A 16,898-nucleotide genomic window follows, 5' to 3' on the forward strand; every position below is an offset into this window, starting at 1 on the left:
ATTCAAGGTCAATTAACTGCAAATGTTGCAAGTCAGGTTAGTGCAGCCTTAACGGTGAGTGATGTGGGGCGGAGGGAGCGGTCAGCGAGAGGCTCCTTTGCTCCTGATGAGAATTGACGATCCAATTTCAGCCCACCGGAATCATGCTGATTCTTTTTTCCTCACTGTGTTTCTCTCTTGTGTTCTCTTTTTTAAGTACTGGTCTATAGAAGAGTGTCAGGATGTCAGACAATTACTATGAAGTTCTATATTAAAAAAGGTATCCTCATTACTAACTTTAGACCATTAAAATTAACTAGAAAGGGCAAGAAGCAAAATAACCAGCATTTTCTCAGTGCTATAAGCAGATACAGATAAAATTCCAAATGTTGAAATGTCAGGTTACGGTGATGGCTGGCTGGGGTCACTTCATGCACTCTTTCAACTTTTGTATTAAAAAAATAAAAGACAAAAATACAGAGAGATAAGCAGTTGTAGCAGTAAGAGGGCTGAGGATGCTTGGTTAGCATCAGACCCCAGAAGGCTTTCAACTTCTGAACTCTTGGTAGGCCCTGTGGCACCATCGTAATGTTAGATAAGACAGAACAGGGAAATAGTTGCCCATTCACCACTCCTACCAAGTGTCCATACTTCAAAGACATGGTCTTTTGTTAACTCAGGTGGGGGAAGTTGACATCCTGCCTGGTGGCTGAATCCCAAGGTTCTCCTACCCCTGTTAGCACCATCTTTTCCATATCCATTGGAAACTATCAATTCCCTTTATGCATCTTAAAATATGGGAGGCACCCTTTTGTCCTAGTTAAGATGCTCTGCAGATGTGGGCAAGATGTGCAGATTCTCTGCATATGATATATCGTCTACTCAATCGGTTGCTTTGAAAACTAAATGACACTGGCCTCACACAGTGTCTGACGTAAAATACTCACTTGCTCAATAAATATTAAGTTAAACTAGAGTAAAATAAGCGGAAAAGGTAGGGTGGAATTTCATTACATCTTGAGAAATGAAAGATGGAAAAAGAATTAGCTAAGCTTTAAAAATAATGCCGTGAGAATAGTTCCCATAGAGGGTTCAAGAATTCCCTGAGTTATTTGTGGCAGATCATTCGAGAACAAATTCATATAGAAAACAGACTGCGAGAGTAGGAGGTGCCCCTTGTGGACCGCAGAGCCATGCTAGATCAGTGACACCAGACACCCCAAACGCAGCCAAGGCCCATTGCTTAAAATATGAGAATATCCTACTCTAACCTAAACATGGGAGATGGTATTGGTGACCAAGAGAACTCCACCTTTCCAAGTAATTGGCCAAAACCACAGGTTCTTTGTCAGTGTAAAACACACCGACAAAAATTGTAGTATGTATAAATATTTTGGATCAGAAAAAGGAGAACATTGTACTTTTGATGTAGGGAGGGGAAGACACTTTTGAGTGATGATTCACTCCAAGAAAGGAGGAAATTTGAAAAAAAGTATTCAATTCTGAAGACAATATAGTAAGTAATCTTAGGAATCATCCCCTGATATAACCAGGAGTTCCTGTTATACTGTAAAGAGAGGATATTGCTATAATAAAACTTTTTAAAAATGCTATCTTGACTCAGTTTTGAGAAGCTGATTATATCTATAGTCCAACCTTTACTGGACTTATACCCTCTACAGCCAGTATACAGCAGCCCAATTGCCCTGGGGCCTGGTACCAGACTAGGGACAGCCTATGCCCTAGTGCCCCTTCAAATTAGCCAGAATGCAAGGAGCCCACAAAACCTTGCCAACCCCACCCCACTTGCGATCCATAAGCTGCCCCTACGGCTCCAGGCTGACACTTTTTCTGTGGGTCCATCTCCCTGTCTGGCCCTGTCTGGCAGTCTTTTCTTCGGAGCTGTAAAATAGTTCTTTTCATCTCTCAGAGTGTCATTGTGTTGTGTCTGCCATCAAAAGAGTTTTAAATCTTATAAAACAGTTGTTAACACAGATGTGTCCCTGTAGGTTTTACAATGATATGTGCTGTACCATAATAGCAACAATTTATTGGGTATCTCTTTGCACGAGGCTTGTGCTCAAGGTTTTATGAAACAGGGCACAGATGTCAAGAATAGTGCTTGAATAAAAACTGCATATAAATTAATGATACTCTGTATCTAAAATGTCAGACTTTTTTATCAAAGCCTCAAGGTGGGTAGCCAAAGAATGGGGGAAGGAGACATGTGCTAATATTCTTATTTGGGGTGTTATGTAATAGATGTTGCATTTTTGTATTTATTTTTTATTAAGGTACTATTGATATACACTCTTCTGAAGGTTTCACATGAAGAAATAATGTGGTTACTACATTTACCCATATTATCAAGTCCCCACCCACACCCCAGTGCAGTCACTGTCCATCAGTGTAATAAGATGCCACAGATCAACCACTATGTGCCTTCCCTGTGCTACACTGTTCTCCCCGTGACCCCCACACCATGTGCACTAAACATAATACCCCTCAATCCCCTTCTCCCTCCCTAGATGATGCATTTTAATAGATATTGAATATTAGATAATTATGGATTCAAGAATTTGTTAAACCCTATTTCATGACTTTTATAATGTAAGATTGTATATTATGCAATCAGCAAAGTCAGTATTAATTTAAGTAAATTCCCCAAATAAGGCATTATTATATTAAACTGGAAGAATGAAACATCTTTATAAGACACATAGTAGTCACATTTATAATATTCTGGTGGGCTTTGGATAAAGGAAAAAGTAAATTCTGCTGTGGCCATACTTCCTTGAGGGTACAACAGGCTCCTATTTTTCACTTCTGAGTGCTCAAGGGCAACTTACTCTGTGATCTTTTCCTGGACTCTCCCCTTCCCCATCCATTCACCCACCCTCCCCACCACCAGATCGGATAGAATCGCCGATGTGGGATTGGGTAGGGTGGGGGTGCGTGCTGATTTGTAGAGTTTGCCAATTTCCTTGATTTAAATACTCCTACTATAGCCAATTGCAAAGATGGCTGTATTTACCAATAAATTCGTAAAATTCTTGAACATTTAATCATCTCTCACGCACGGTTGCAAGCCTGCTCCAACCTGCCGCTGGACAGAACTCTCGATCGTTTCTTGTATTATCGTTCCCTGCATCTGCCTCTCCATTAACATTTTGTGTTTCAAACATGCTTTCAATGTCTATTCCTCCTGTGAGTCTGTAAACAGAGCGAGAGGAGGGACTATTCCTTGACGGTCTTTGTACTCTCAGGTCTGATGCTGCACTTCCTCCTCTAAGGAAGCTAAACATGGTCAGACATCAAAGGTGGTTGTCTAGTCGGCCGAGCGTGAACAATGACTGAAGCCCGAGTCGTTGCCCGATCATGGGTGTGGGCCAGCAGCAGACTAGTTCCACGTTGACCATGAATGTTCCCTGTGTCGAATTAAGCACTTTATAAACATTCAGCGAGACCCTTAGTTCTCACCAGTGTCAGGAAGTTGTAACACCTAGAAACGAATGTAATTAACAGAGGCGCCATCTATTTACACCGAATTCTTGTTTTTCTATGTTTTTCTACAATTATGTGCTGTTTCATACTTTGGAAATTTGACTTTCTTAAGTACCAGAGAGGAATACAGTCTTATTGGCATTTCTAGTCCACTAACCGATTTTTTTTTTTTTTTACTAATTCTTTGCCAATTTTCTCCTGTTTTTGTTTTCACAAAAGGAGCTGGTGGCTGGTCTCCACTTGTGTCGAACAAATACCAGTGGTTGCAGATAGACCTTGGGGAGAGAATGGAGGTCGCCGCTGTGGCCACCCAAGGCGGATATGGGAGTTCCGACTGGGTGACCAGCTACCTGCTGATGTCCAGTGACAGTGGCAGGAACTGGAAGCAATATCGACAAGAGGACAGCATCTGGGTATGTTTCTTAACAGAATAACACGTAGCCTCTCAGGGAAAGAAGTGCAGTCATCCTGCATGTTGTTCATGGACTTACTTAGCTTAAAAGTGAGCTAAACTGAGAAACAGAATCTTCAGAGTTACAAAACATTTTTTGAGAAAAAATGTTCATGTTCATTTTCTAATACAATTCATGGTATAATTTATGAAAATGCTAAAGCTAAATTTCTTTTAGAGTCCTCAGAAATTGAAAAAAATCTTAGTCCACTAAATAGTGGGGAAGTCCAAGAAATAAGCAACACCTGTATGAAAGATTTTAAGTTTTGTTCAATAACAGTGGTTTTTTGTGGTCTTTATTTAAGATGGGTCAAGATAATTTCTTCCTTTTATTTCTTCTGATGATTCTGAGACTTCTGATAGCTCCCTTTGTAGTATATGGAGATTTTTATGTATAATACTTAAGAGTATTTATATATAATACCTAGAGTATGTGTACATATACATAAATGTGATTTATGTATAAACCATTCTCTAGTCTTTTTAAAGTTTTTGTGTAGAATGCTGTGTGTTGTGGACAGGTGCACAATGAGAGACTGACGAGGAGGCAGTTTATAATTAAGTGGGTGGTATTTGTAGTTGACTGACTGTATATAAACACCTGTGGAGGAAGGACGCGAAGGGAAGTTTGCTTGATGGTGAGGAAAGGACTGCTTTGTTAGCACAGAAAGTATGTATTGGTTTGGGTCTTATGTGGGCCAGGGACAACACACTGCAAGCAAAGAAGTACTTTTTTTTTTTTTTTTTTAAATTTTCCTCTGGCTGAGCTGCTGTAACCAGAGAAAATGAGTAACTTAATGAGGCATCATTCTTAGCACAGATAATTTGGAGCCCTGTTTGGGCACATAATGATAATTTTCTTTGATCAGTCAATTGCCTCTCTTTTGAAACTTCTAAGAACTCCATTGTACATTATAAATTCATTGAAGAAATGGACTGTGATTTACTCACCTTTGTATCTCTAAACCACTTGGTGGCCATTCAGTGCATGTTTATGATGTAAATTGAATTGAGAAGAAGATCTGTTTATTCTCTAGAGTGAACAACGGTTGGGCTGGAAGAAGTTGCCTATATGCACTTTTAAGAAAAGCTGCCTTAAAATCCAGAGCAAGTTGAAGTTGTGTGCAAGAGTGAGAAAAATTGGACATTATGATTGAACTAAATCCATGAAAACCATTCAAACTAGGGATAAAGTAAACAGTAATTATGAACCAATAACAATCAAAGCTTAATGAGGTATTTATTTAACTAGGTATTTAGATTATCTTTTACTTTTTTTAAAAAATAAGCATTAGATTTTAAACTAGGTCAAGTAGTGGCTAATTCATGCTAAAATTTAGCTGCTTTGTGTTAAGTAAAATGTGTGTTTTTGACACTTTTAAAATGATAGGTCAACCGTGAAAATGAATTGTGTGTCTGTTAATCAAACTTGGGGAAAGCCAGACCTAGATAGTGCCCTTTGCCTTTCTTGTTTACTCTTATTAAACGTGAGATAGTTGGGGAAATAGTGGCATGAAAGATATTCTTAATTAATCCTAACAAGTCAGTGTAAAGACAAATGGTATCGATTGTGATTTCCTGTCAAGGTAATAATATTTTTTGACTCTGCTGGGATTTGTTGGTTTATTCTCTGTCTTTTCTTCTTGAGTGTGAATACCTTCAAAATAGAGGCTGTACCTTACAACCTTTCATCTCAACATCCTCAGACCTTAACAGTACCTGACATGGTACAGGCAAATACTAAATGTTTGTTGAATAAATGAAAGAGGGAATGAATGAATAACAGAAATGCACTTTCATGTAGGTTAGTTTTATGATTGCTTACAGTGATTCACTTCTTCCCCCATCAGCTCTGTCTTTTGGTGCATTTATGTTGTACCTGTTTAATATACTTAGAGTTAGAATGTTTCCTTTCTCTCTCCCCTCTAAATCTTGAGCTTTTTTATGAAAAAGGTTTATGTTTTTCATGTTTGCATTTCCAGCATTGGGTAACACCCAATGTGGCACATGACATTGAGTGAATTAGTGAAAAAATTCAATGAATGAATGAATGAATGAATGAATGGATTCGAATACATTAATCTGCTAATTTGTTCCTAACTTTGTACAAAATTCTGGGAGGTATTAAAAGAGTTCATGTTGATGTCATCAAAAAGATAAAGCACATTAGAAAAACCAGAGTGATTCAGAGGAGTGTGGAAATATGGGGTACAGACTACTAGAGATTTGAAAATTGACAGAATATGGATATCACTGTAGACTGAATTTGTCAAAAAAGTAAGGCTTATGTGGGTACTGCAAAAAACATTATAACTTAGATATGTAAGAATTAAGAAGCTGTTCCATGAAGTTGGAAAAGTGTGAACAAAAGCATACATATTAAAGTTATCCAGAAATAGTTTTTTATGTAATAACAAGGGGACTTCTGATCAGAATAGACCGTCAAGTTCAGAATAGTCTAGACAATACTCTTCGATATGGTAAAGTGTAATTCCAGGGGGAAATAAGTTCCCAGCCTGGGACAAATTACCTTTGAAGCCGAAATCAGTCAAAGGGAGAAATCAAGTGGGAGAAACCCATTTGTTGCCAACAAGTAGTTGTCCATTTCTGCTCTCCCATGTCTCTTGCAACCTGGCTGCAAAAGGGGGCCCCACCAAACCTCTCCAGTCCAGATACACCCTTGCTCCCTCCACCCTTGTAGTCACCTGTTGATATGGAGATGGACCACTTCTCTCCATCTCTTGGAAATGCCTATTGGTATGGAGATGCACTAAGGCCACGTGAGAGATTTTGGAAATACTGCAATTTTACCCACATAAAGTTGATGGATAACTTTAAATGTTAAGATCAACATTAAGACTTGGTGCCGTGACCACATAAAATAGGTGATGTTATGGTGTATATAAGAGAACCCCAAAATCCAAACCTCCCTGCAGTCACTGGTACACATACACACACACACAGACCTACATACACACTCATGCTACCTGTTCATCCCAGGTAGGCTGCAAAGTTCTCTTCTACTCAGTTGCTCAGATCCCACTCTGAGAGATGTGCCCTTTCTGTGAATCTACAGTTGCCAAAGCAGCAACAATGAAACGTGGTGAATTTTACCCTGGTTTCTGACATTTTCACCTGGAAATAACACAGGTCTCTTCAATTTGATTTTTTTTAGCCAAAGAACAATTTTTAATTGATGTATGTAGTAAGGAATTTAAACCTCTGTCACATTTTACAAATATGTATTTCTAACTTCTTCTTTTTTTGGTATTTTTTTTTGCCTAGTTTTTCTTCATATTATGGGATGTATACAAATTATACAAAACATGCCAATTTGCTTTAAGAGCTTCACATTCCATTCTAGATGATACAAATAAATCTGTGAAAGAGAGTTAAGAAACATAAGGCATTATGCAAGTGTGTGATGGAAAAAGGAAGAAAAGTCAATTGTTACGAGTTTAGAAACAAATAAAATGAAACCCATCAACATGGATTGAAATACTGCCATAAAGAACCTCATCCTCCCCTCATTTGATCCCCATTGTTCAAACTCTGGAGAGAACAATGACTTCTATCTACCTGAAAGAATTAATAAAATGTCCTGCTGCTTCTTACAAATTATCTTGAGAAAGACTAAATGTTTTATTTATTATCTGAACAGGTCGTGCATATGTTTAATAGAACTGTAAACTTGACAGATTGATGATATTTTAAGAAATTACATGTTAAAACATTTCTTTCAAATAAAATTTATAGTCCAGTACCCATAAATGTAATTTATACAAAGTACTGTACTAGATGACATGTAAATATTTTACAAAAAAATTAGAAAATGCAAGCCACTAAAATTGTTCCTCTTGAATTGAAGATAAAAGCCCTCAACAACATCTACAATCAAAAGAGTTTTCAGCCAGTTTATTGTAAGTGATTGAAAAAGTAAATGTAAGGTATAATTTTCACTCATCTAAGAACAATTGCTGAAACATCTTGAAACTAAAATCTTAGGAATTACTTTTAAGTAAATCATCCTGTGCAGGAACTTTACAGCTCAATTATCCAACTTGTCTCTGATACATGAATCTGAATGCCCAACATTCTTTCATACTGCAGATTGTAAGGGCAAGGAGAGGTATGGTGCCCATGAAAGGATATTTAAGTAAATATAATTGTTATATACAAGGATAGTTTATGTTTTTTTTAATGAATTTCATGAAAAATTCCAAGATTTTTCAAACAGGAAAAATCCTTTACCATATTTCTAAAGTTAGTATAACTGCTTTTGTTTTTTTAATTAGATGTGTTTAATGTCACAGTTCTGGGTTTGGCTGGTGAGAAACCCAGGGCCCCTGTGGCATTATAGTCAATTAAGGGCTGTATCACCTGTCACAAGCCATTCATGCCATTTTTATCACTGTGAATGATTGAGTTGTCAATTCTCTAAGCCAGACAGGGCAGAAACACTACTTGCAAAGATTTTACCATGTATTGTTTCAAGTCAAATGAATAAGTGGCTGGGGAGTGTGAAAGAAAACCTGAGGCAGAAATCGGAGTGGGAGGTATGCTGTAAGCTTGGTGGACTCCCCACCTTGCTAGGCATGTCTTTCCTAGCCCTTCCCTTCTGTTCAGTCCTTATCCCAGGGACCTACGCCTGCAGAAATCATCTGTGGTGATATAATGTACAGCAGTACCAATGTCATGTATGTCAACATGTCAAATTATTGAGGTTTAATGCATGGCGATACTTGCCTCAGTACTTGGGCAGAAATCAAGAGAATGCTTTTAGCTGCTTCTGTCTTCAAGACTGCCTCTCCTTGAGAGCCAAAAAGACATTTTTAATGGAAGTCTACATTTTTAGTCTGTATCCTTGCAAAATCTCCTGTTTATATTTCTATTAACTGTGAGTTCTTCACTCTTTTGAAAATGATTAACCTAGTCATGCATAGTTAAATGTGGCGGCATTTGGGTTTTTAATGTGCCATCGGTCATGAATCAGAACAGTTCCTTTGCTAAGCTCCTCCTCTATCAAGTAGTGTGGTTTCTTTGACCTCACTGCCTCTGTGCCCATTCTGTAACATGTTGTGTCCGTCCCTTCTCATGAATTCCTTTGGGCACACATATATTGGAACTTTACATATGTAATATACAATAAATATGTACTCCTGTGAACTGTACGTACACTTACACAGCGATATAAAATAAATGGTGATGTTGCTTCACACTCTTCAAATTGATGTTTCTAAGCAAGTAAAATAAAAATTATATGAAGAGTGATTCAAGTTAGTAGATTTGATTTGGTGCCCTCTGCACAGTGCTCACCCACATTCAGGATCATCCTCAACGCATGAACCAGAGAATAACAAGTTTTAAACACACTTCCCAACTTGCATCTCGCATTCTGCCATGTGGCAGTTCAGTGACAACATCAGCCCCTTTTCTCCATTCCCTCTCGTCATTGCTGTGATATGATGTCATAAATGTCTACTGGCTTTTCTCATCCCCCAGCCCAGGAGGCTACATTTGGAGTTCTCTGGTGGAAGCAGTTCTGTCCTTTAAAAATTCTACCTAAAGTAACCCATAAAAATGAAATAATTCTGAATTTCATATATAAAAAATGTATATGAGAATAGAAAATTAGCACAAGTAACAGTAGTAAGGAGAATCTGTATATTAGCAAGATTTTATGTATCTGGGTTAATTAAAACATGATGATATTGGCACATTAAAACACAGTGGAAGAATGAAATAGGACATCCATTACTAAGTCCAGATGCATTTAAGGATTGGCTTAAAATAGATGTAGCATTGAAAATATGTGAGGAAATGTAAAGTAGTCAGGATGGAACTTGCTAAACTATATCTTATAGCAAAGTAAATAACACCTTTATATCAAAATAAATTCCAGGTGAATTGAATACTTAAAAACAATACAGACAGAAAAAAGTATTAAAAGAAAACACTGGACAATAATTTTGGAAGGGCCATGGCTTTCTAAGCAAGAGTGCCAAACCCAGATGCCATGGGGAAAAAGATGAAAAATTAGGTAACATTTAGAAAGCTGCATGAAAAAAAAATAAATCGCATTAACAACATGAAAAGAAAGCATATACACTGGAAAATATTTTCAGCCTATATGTTAGCAACGTCCAGTATGATAGGCTCCTCCAGCAGCAGTGGACCTGGTGAAGCTAATACTCAGACCGACGATGACTGAATAGACTTCATTACCTGCACATTTACTTAGATTTAGAAAAGGATAGAAGACAGGAGCCCTGCAGGCAGAGCAATGACTTGATGGATGCTCAGGTATGCCGAACGCCTTCTAAAGGCCCCAACAACGCACTTTGGGGTAAACATGGTCACCACGGACAGGCTGAGTGGGTGCAATCACGACAGGTGGGGAAGCCACTGGCTCCCGGGGCGTCCCGCTTCTGTGCCTTGCTGATGTTCTGACTCCTTGGAGACACTTGGCAACCCTGTTGCGCAGTGTGCCCCTTGCTCTCAGTCCCAGGTTACTGAACATAGACTATGCCTGTGGTTCCCAAATCTTACTGTACATTCAAATTCTGATGCCCATACAGATGAAATAATATTAGCGGGTGAGAACCCAGGTATTGGGATTTAAAAAACAGTACCAGGTGTTTCCAAGTTGCTGCAAGGTATGGGACCCATTGATATTTGACAATCAAATACAGATTCTTTGCTCAGTACGCGACAACAGCAGGATGCGCATCCGTCGTAGATCCAGTATCTCCTGTACGTTCCCTGGGTATACACCGCAGGAAGGATTTGGCTGAAGATCAAGCCTGCATAGAAAAAGTGATAAACCAGATGTTAACTTGTCCTTCCAATGAGAAAAACCCAATTTCCTTAATATTTAAAGCGATCCTGTTCCATAGTAGCCATTAGCTATGTAAGGCTATTTAAATCTGAAATTCAATTAAGATGAAAAATCAAGTTTCTCACTCATATCAGCCACATTTTTAAGTGCTCAGTAGCTATAGTAAGCCAGTGATTACTGTATGAGACAATGCAGTCAGAAGACATATCATCACAGAAAATTCTATTAACACAGGCACAAAACATTCTTTAAAATTAATTATAAAAAATAAAGTTTGATGTTCTTTTAAAAGGAGGCCACGTATAAACAGGTGGTTCCTAGAAAGGGAAATATGATATATAAATATGTAAAAGTGTCTTCAACCTCAGTCAATATTGGAGAAATGCCAATTAAAAGAGGTGTTAGGTAACACTTCCCAAAAGATTGAAACAAATGAGAATATTGTAACTACAATATTATTTAGGACATAATTTTTCAAGTTGTTGTATATAACAAAATAATGTCATCTTTATCTTTAATAGTTGTGCATTTAATGTAATGACTTTCCTTTAAAAATTTTTACTGCATCAAAACTGCTATTATGGAAACTACTGTTTAACACAAGAAGAAACTAAAGATTAATTTTAAAGAAAAGCATTTAAAAAATAGGAAGAATGAGTGCTTATTAAATACTTACTGTAGGCCAGACACTATTCTACATGCATTATATATACTTACTCAAATTATCTTCACAGCTCAGGAAGTTAGGTGCTATGATAATGCCATTTGTATATAAGAAAACTGAGGGATAATGCTGTTTTCCCAAGGCCACACATCTAGATAGGGCAGGACTTTGATGCTCAGGAATCTGGGCCAAATATCTCCTGTGCTATATGTTCAAGTATCATGTGTATGAAATGAACATTTTGAAGAACTGAAATAAGACACAGAAAACATTGCGGTGGGGAATGGGGAAAAAGGCACTCTCAAACTCCGTGGGTGGGAGAATAAAATAGGCACAGACTCTAGAAATTAGTGGGTGCTTCTAGTGTATTGAAGGAAGGGAGTCCAAAACAATGCTGCTAATGTTTTAAATCCATCCAGATACAGACTCTACACCAAAAAGCACCTCACACTCTAGGAGTTCATTGTGTTGCACTGTGTAACACGCAAGACAAGCAAACAAAACACTTACGCTACGATATTCATTGCAATATTGTCTGTAATAGCAAAGGCAAAATATTGATCCAGGCCACCAGCCGTGTCATTTGCTTAAGTAAATTATGGTGCCTCCACACAATGGGGTAATTTATGGCCCTCAAAAACCCATCATGTGGAATGTATTGACCATTTCTGGAGTGAACTCCAAAACTGACGCAAAATTTTGAAGTGAAGTGTCATTTAATACTAATGAGTGAATCTTAAGGAGTGAGGAGGAAGGGATGGGGGCATGGGTGGAATATATGTTTATTAAAAGCACAGGTAAAGATTAGATTTATATAAAGTTTCAAATGGGATAAGGCAATCTGGAAGTGAAAGAAACGAAGGACAACAGAGGAGAATGGATAGGAAGTAATCCAATTATCAAGTTTTTAAGAAAAATAGATTATGGATATTTCCCAATTGTATGACATTATCTTATAAGATTTATTGATAGCATAAAGTCTATGGTATTTGCAATGTGAAGCATCATATATTATTTTTTAAAGTTTAGTAGTAGTTTAAAAGGCACATATTTGTTTTTATGTAATAGTTGCATGGCACTTTCACATGCAGCATGTTATCTAATCTTTGATCATATTACGACAGAAGAGAAAAACACCTTGGCTCTGATGCTAAATATATCTCTGAGTCTGTGTCCAGTCAGAAAAAACAGACGTGATTCTGGACATCTGGATCTGTGAAGTCATCATAGGAGATTGGTTACGGGTGATGGAAAAGCTGACCAGCCGAATGTGAGTTAGTGAGGCCCCTCTGAACTTAGTAAGAGCAAGATGCTCTAGCGCCGAGAGCTGGAGGATCCTGTGCTTCCAGCACTTAGAGGCTGGCATTGGCCCGTTAGTGCTAGAACCACGGCAAGTGTGCCTAATAGAGGATTATGGAAGCAGGGGTGTCCATTGAGAGCGGGAGCCTTGCAAAAAGCTCAACTGATACCGAGAAGCTGGCTGAGGCAGAGCAGAGCCGGGAGACGTGTCCTGGCCCCTCCTTCACCTGCCAGTCTCTCTCTAGTGCCCAGCTGGAAGCTTGCTAACATTGGAGTCCAGAATTCTCAGTCCGCATCACTCAACCCTCCTGTGTCTCAGCAGGGCAGGGAAGTGGGGATACACGTTTCTAAGTGAAACAAGCGAATGAGCAGTACAGCCCCAAGAAGGTGATAAGTTACCAAGGGCAGCTCATTTCTGTGAGCCTCTTGTTCTTTATTTACACGATGAGGGTGCAGGTAAAATCCAGGTGCTCACCGAGGGAGCTCTCACTCCCTTTCAGTTGTAAAATTGCATGCTTCCCCACATGAAGAAAGTAGATCCATAATACTTTGATCCTGGGGAAGTTGAGATTTAAGATAATAAGTTCCCACTGAAGTTCATGTTAACTAGTACCACATTTGTGAAGTTTTACCCTTAGCTGTCTTCCCTCCTGCTAATATTAAGTGTGCAAAGCTAGCCAAGAACAGTACTTTGGTCTACAGAAAAGAAGGAAATCCATGATGAAGGTAAAATCATTGGTTTAGGATCATTTTTTACACATAAGCTACTCTGAGGCAGTAGAATGATGCTATCTTTAATAAGTTATGGATTCAGAATCCTTTGTTGTTTATCAAAATATGTATTGTAGTTCAAAGTATAGGTTTGTTTTCTCTGTGGGAAAGATTAGTATTGCTCTTCCTCATCAAACATTTTGCAGTAAATGCCAAGGCGCATTGCACAAGGCCAGGTGGGAGCGTATGTATGTCGATCAATACACATTTGTTGTTTGCCCCTGGATGGGGCTATTACATGCATTCGGTGTGCAGAAACCAGCATGCTACTGGGTTTCACTGAAGTGTTTTATTTGACTGACAGACCAGACGATCCCGTCCAACGCCAAACCTGGCCCTTGTCACCGACGGCTTCCTCGTGCACCCCAGCTCCAGTCTCAGAGGCATAGTCTTTGCTCTTCGGGTGTTCACCGGGCTTCTTGTATTTCACCCTTCTCTTCTGAGGCAGGCTCTTCATTTATCTGAGGCCGCCTTGCCCTGTATGCTTCAACTCATCCGTTCCGACTCAGGGCCTTCCAGCCACTTATTTCCTAGTTCCCTGCCTTATTGCTTTCCCAATATTCACTAAACTCATCTCCAGGGTCTTATTTCTAATGACATCTGCAAGAGTGTTATTTCCAAGGAGTCTTTCCGGATTACTTTGTGTGGTTTGTAAAGCCTTAATCGATCAAATTCCAAACTCATTCATGTATTTTTAATTCTCTTTCACTCTACTTGCTTATTTTCCATTATTCCAAGTTACACACTTGACATAAATAAATACCCAAATACTGCTGGCTAAAATGTGTACTATACTATATGTAATAAGCTGTGTATATTGTATTAAAAAGTATAACCATTTCTTGATTAAGGCTATGAGTTCCTAGGAGATAGAAGCACCATACTTTTTTGCTAATGTGGCTTATAATAGACCCTGTTCTTTTACTCAAACAGTAAAAGAAATCGCTTTTGTGATGACTTACTTCAAACCCAAAATACAATAATCTGGTGATATGTCTGCTGGTTTACAATGCAGTGGTCTGTGTATGTACTGAGAAGAGGGCATCCACCTGATACTTATATAAATATGTAAAGGAGAAACTCTTAAATCATAAGAACTCGGACTAGAATCCATATGGCTTTATCCAGTTGCCTTTAGGAGTTACACCTCTAAGTTGGTACTGTCTGAGATTTCCTTTTCATGTTTTTATCTGAATCTTACTCCTTTCAGGACAGTTCACAGAGAAAAACCTTTGGTTGATTTTAAAGAGCCATGGTTTAGAAAAGATTCAAGTGTCAGGACGTTTGTGCAGAACAGCCATGCATGTGGAAGGACGAAACAGGCAGCAAAGAAACAGACTATATAGGAAATATTCTGTAGGGCGGTGCCTGTAAATCAGAGAGACGCAGTTCCAAAGAAATCATATTTGATTTGTATTCTGCAAATGAAATTTTTATTTGGCTTTGAACTCCTATCTCCCATTCTGTATTTCTTATTGTTATTATTAATCTCTCATATTGAAAGGTTGTCTTCCTTTTGGAGCCTTGAACATTTTAAGTACTTAATAATAGGGTTCTTTTTCAATAAGAGAGAAAAGAAAAATTGCAAAGGAGCTCCTCAGGGAGCAATGGCTTTATTACAATATGTCACAGTCATCGTGAGCTGGGGGTGGGCTGGGGAATATCGGTTTCAGGAAAAAACTTGTATTTACTTAAGCAAGTTTGTGGGGAGTTGCAGACAATTTTCCCAAGAGCTACAAAGCTATTATGGTAGTAGTGGTTCCATCTCTACACTTTGAAATAAAAAAAGGTAAAGGAAGAATTCAATATGTCACTTTGGAAATAGAGTTACGATCCTTAAGCAGGAATAAATACATGAATTAAGCTCTTGTGCTATTTACGCTCTTTTTAAAAATCTGCATGCCCAAGATGACAGTAAATACTGAAACTTCTCAGGATTAGAAAGAAATTGGTCTGTCCAGTCTCCCTTTTCCCATAAAATCAAACTCTTTGGATACATTGCCTACAAACATTGAATATTCATTTGGGCTAGCCTCAGTTCATATTTTCAAATTCTTAGCCTTTGAGTATTTAGTCCATTTGAGCCAAATAATGTAAACACTTGATTATAGCATAAATTTTTAAAAAGAAATTTTCATCAGTAAGGAACTATATTTTGCGCGATTAGAACAGGGATATAGTCATGAGACATATTCCTTTTATCTCATTCTACTTTGAACATTGCACAGGGCTTCTCATTGTAGCCTTTTGTCACCGGGGAAATCTGTACAACTTTTCACATTGGGCCGCACCGTGAACCATGACTTGCTTCTTCTTTGGGGAAAGTTGCTGTGAATCATCCTCTGTTCTCTTCCATTGAAACTCACCTGGATCCTGGGTTGGAAACAGAGTAAACATAACTTTATCTTATAATCTGGGGCAAGTGTAGCAAACACAATCAGCACCCTGTCTCAATTTCTATATGCATGCCTACGGTGGCTTTGTGAAAACAATCAGTGGCCCTGCTTCTCTGGTCTGAGCCAAGGGTGACTTGAATAGTTGGGATGTCAAATCAAGTCCAGCTCAAACTACCAGAGCTTTAGTATGCAAAAGGGGGGAAGAGACGGGAGGATGGCAGTTAAAGGTGTCATCTCCGTCTCAGATTGCATGCCTTCAGATGCAGACTCAGATGCATGCCTTCAGATGCAGACTCAGATGCATGCCTTCAGATGCAGACTCAGATGCATGCCTTCAGATGCAGACTTCAGATGCAGACAGACTTACAAGCTGTGTGATCATGGGCGAATTGCTTCTATTTCCTTTGCAGAAAGGGGCATAGCAATAATCAAAGCCTGAAGAATCTGTGTGGAAGTTAAATACAAAAGAAGGTGAGCAGGAGGAGGAGGGAGAGAGAAGTGGGGGAGGGAGAGGCCAGGAAGGGGGGAAGGGGGGACGGAAGGGAAGGAGAGAGGAAGGAATCTTTGTAGAATTAGACAACAGAACAAAACATAAAAGTCATGCAAAATTAATAATAGATCTGAGGTTATCAGTGGTTCAGCCAAAAAGGTGAGAGTAAATCCTAACTGAATGCAGTAGTTTTTGAAGAGGAAACACGACAAGGAGGGGAGAGGAAGGGGCAACTACTATTCCCAGTAGTTTGGCTGTGGAGAGGAGGGGAATGGACTGACAGCGGAGATGCAGGATGAGTGATGCAGAGGCCAATAGAGGATTTACTGGTAGAGAGACTTGAGCTTGATCATAACCTAATGGTGAAGCCCATGAGGGTCCAGAGCTGAGAATGAAGCCATTGCAGAGGGTGGTCGATGGGGCAAGGGGATCCAGACCACAGTCGGCTTTGAAGAGAGACATCTTACGAAAGAAGAAGAAAAAAAGTGAAGATGGGTTTGAACTTC

The 16,898-nt window shown here is 38.8% G+C and overlaps 1 protein-coding gene across 3 annotated transcripts in view; it reads left to right on the plus strand.

The window, feature by feature from the left end:
• The window catches only part of CNTNAP4 (contactin associated protein family member 4), a 223,157-nt gene that overhangs the window by 64,543 nt on the left and 141,716 nt on the right, over positions 1-16,898 (plus strand). For all 3 annotated transcript variants that reach the window (XM_073225716.1, XM_073225717.1, XM_017667920.3), the window contains exon 3: positions 3,703-3,896. In XM_073225716.1, coding sequence (XP_073081817.1) covers positions 3,703-3,896 — 194 coding nt within the window. The remainder of the gene's footprint in view (positions 1-3,702; positions 3,897-16,898) is intronic.

Source organism: Manis javanica, chromosome 17 (assembly GCF_040802235.1).
Source record: "Manis javanica isolate MJ-LG chromosome 17, MJ_LKY, whole genome shotgun sequence".
In the NCBI taxonomy this organism is placed as follows: domain Eukaryota; kingdom Metazoa; phylum Chordata; class Mammalia; order Pholidota; family Manidae; genus Manis; species Manis javanica.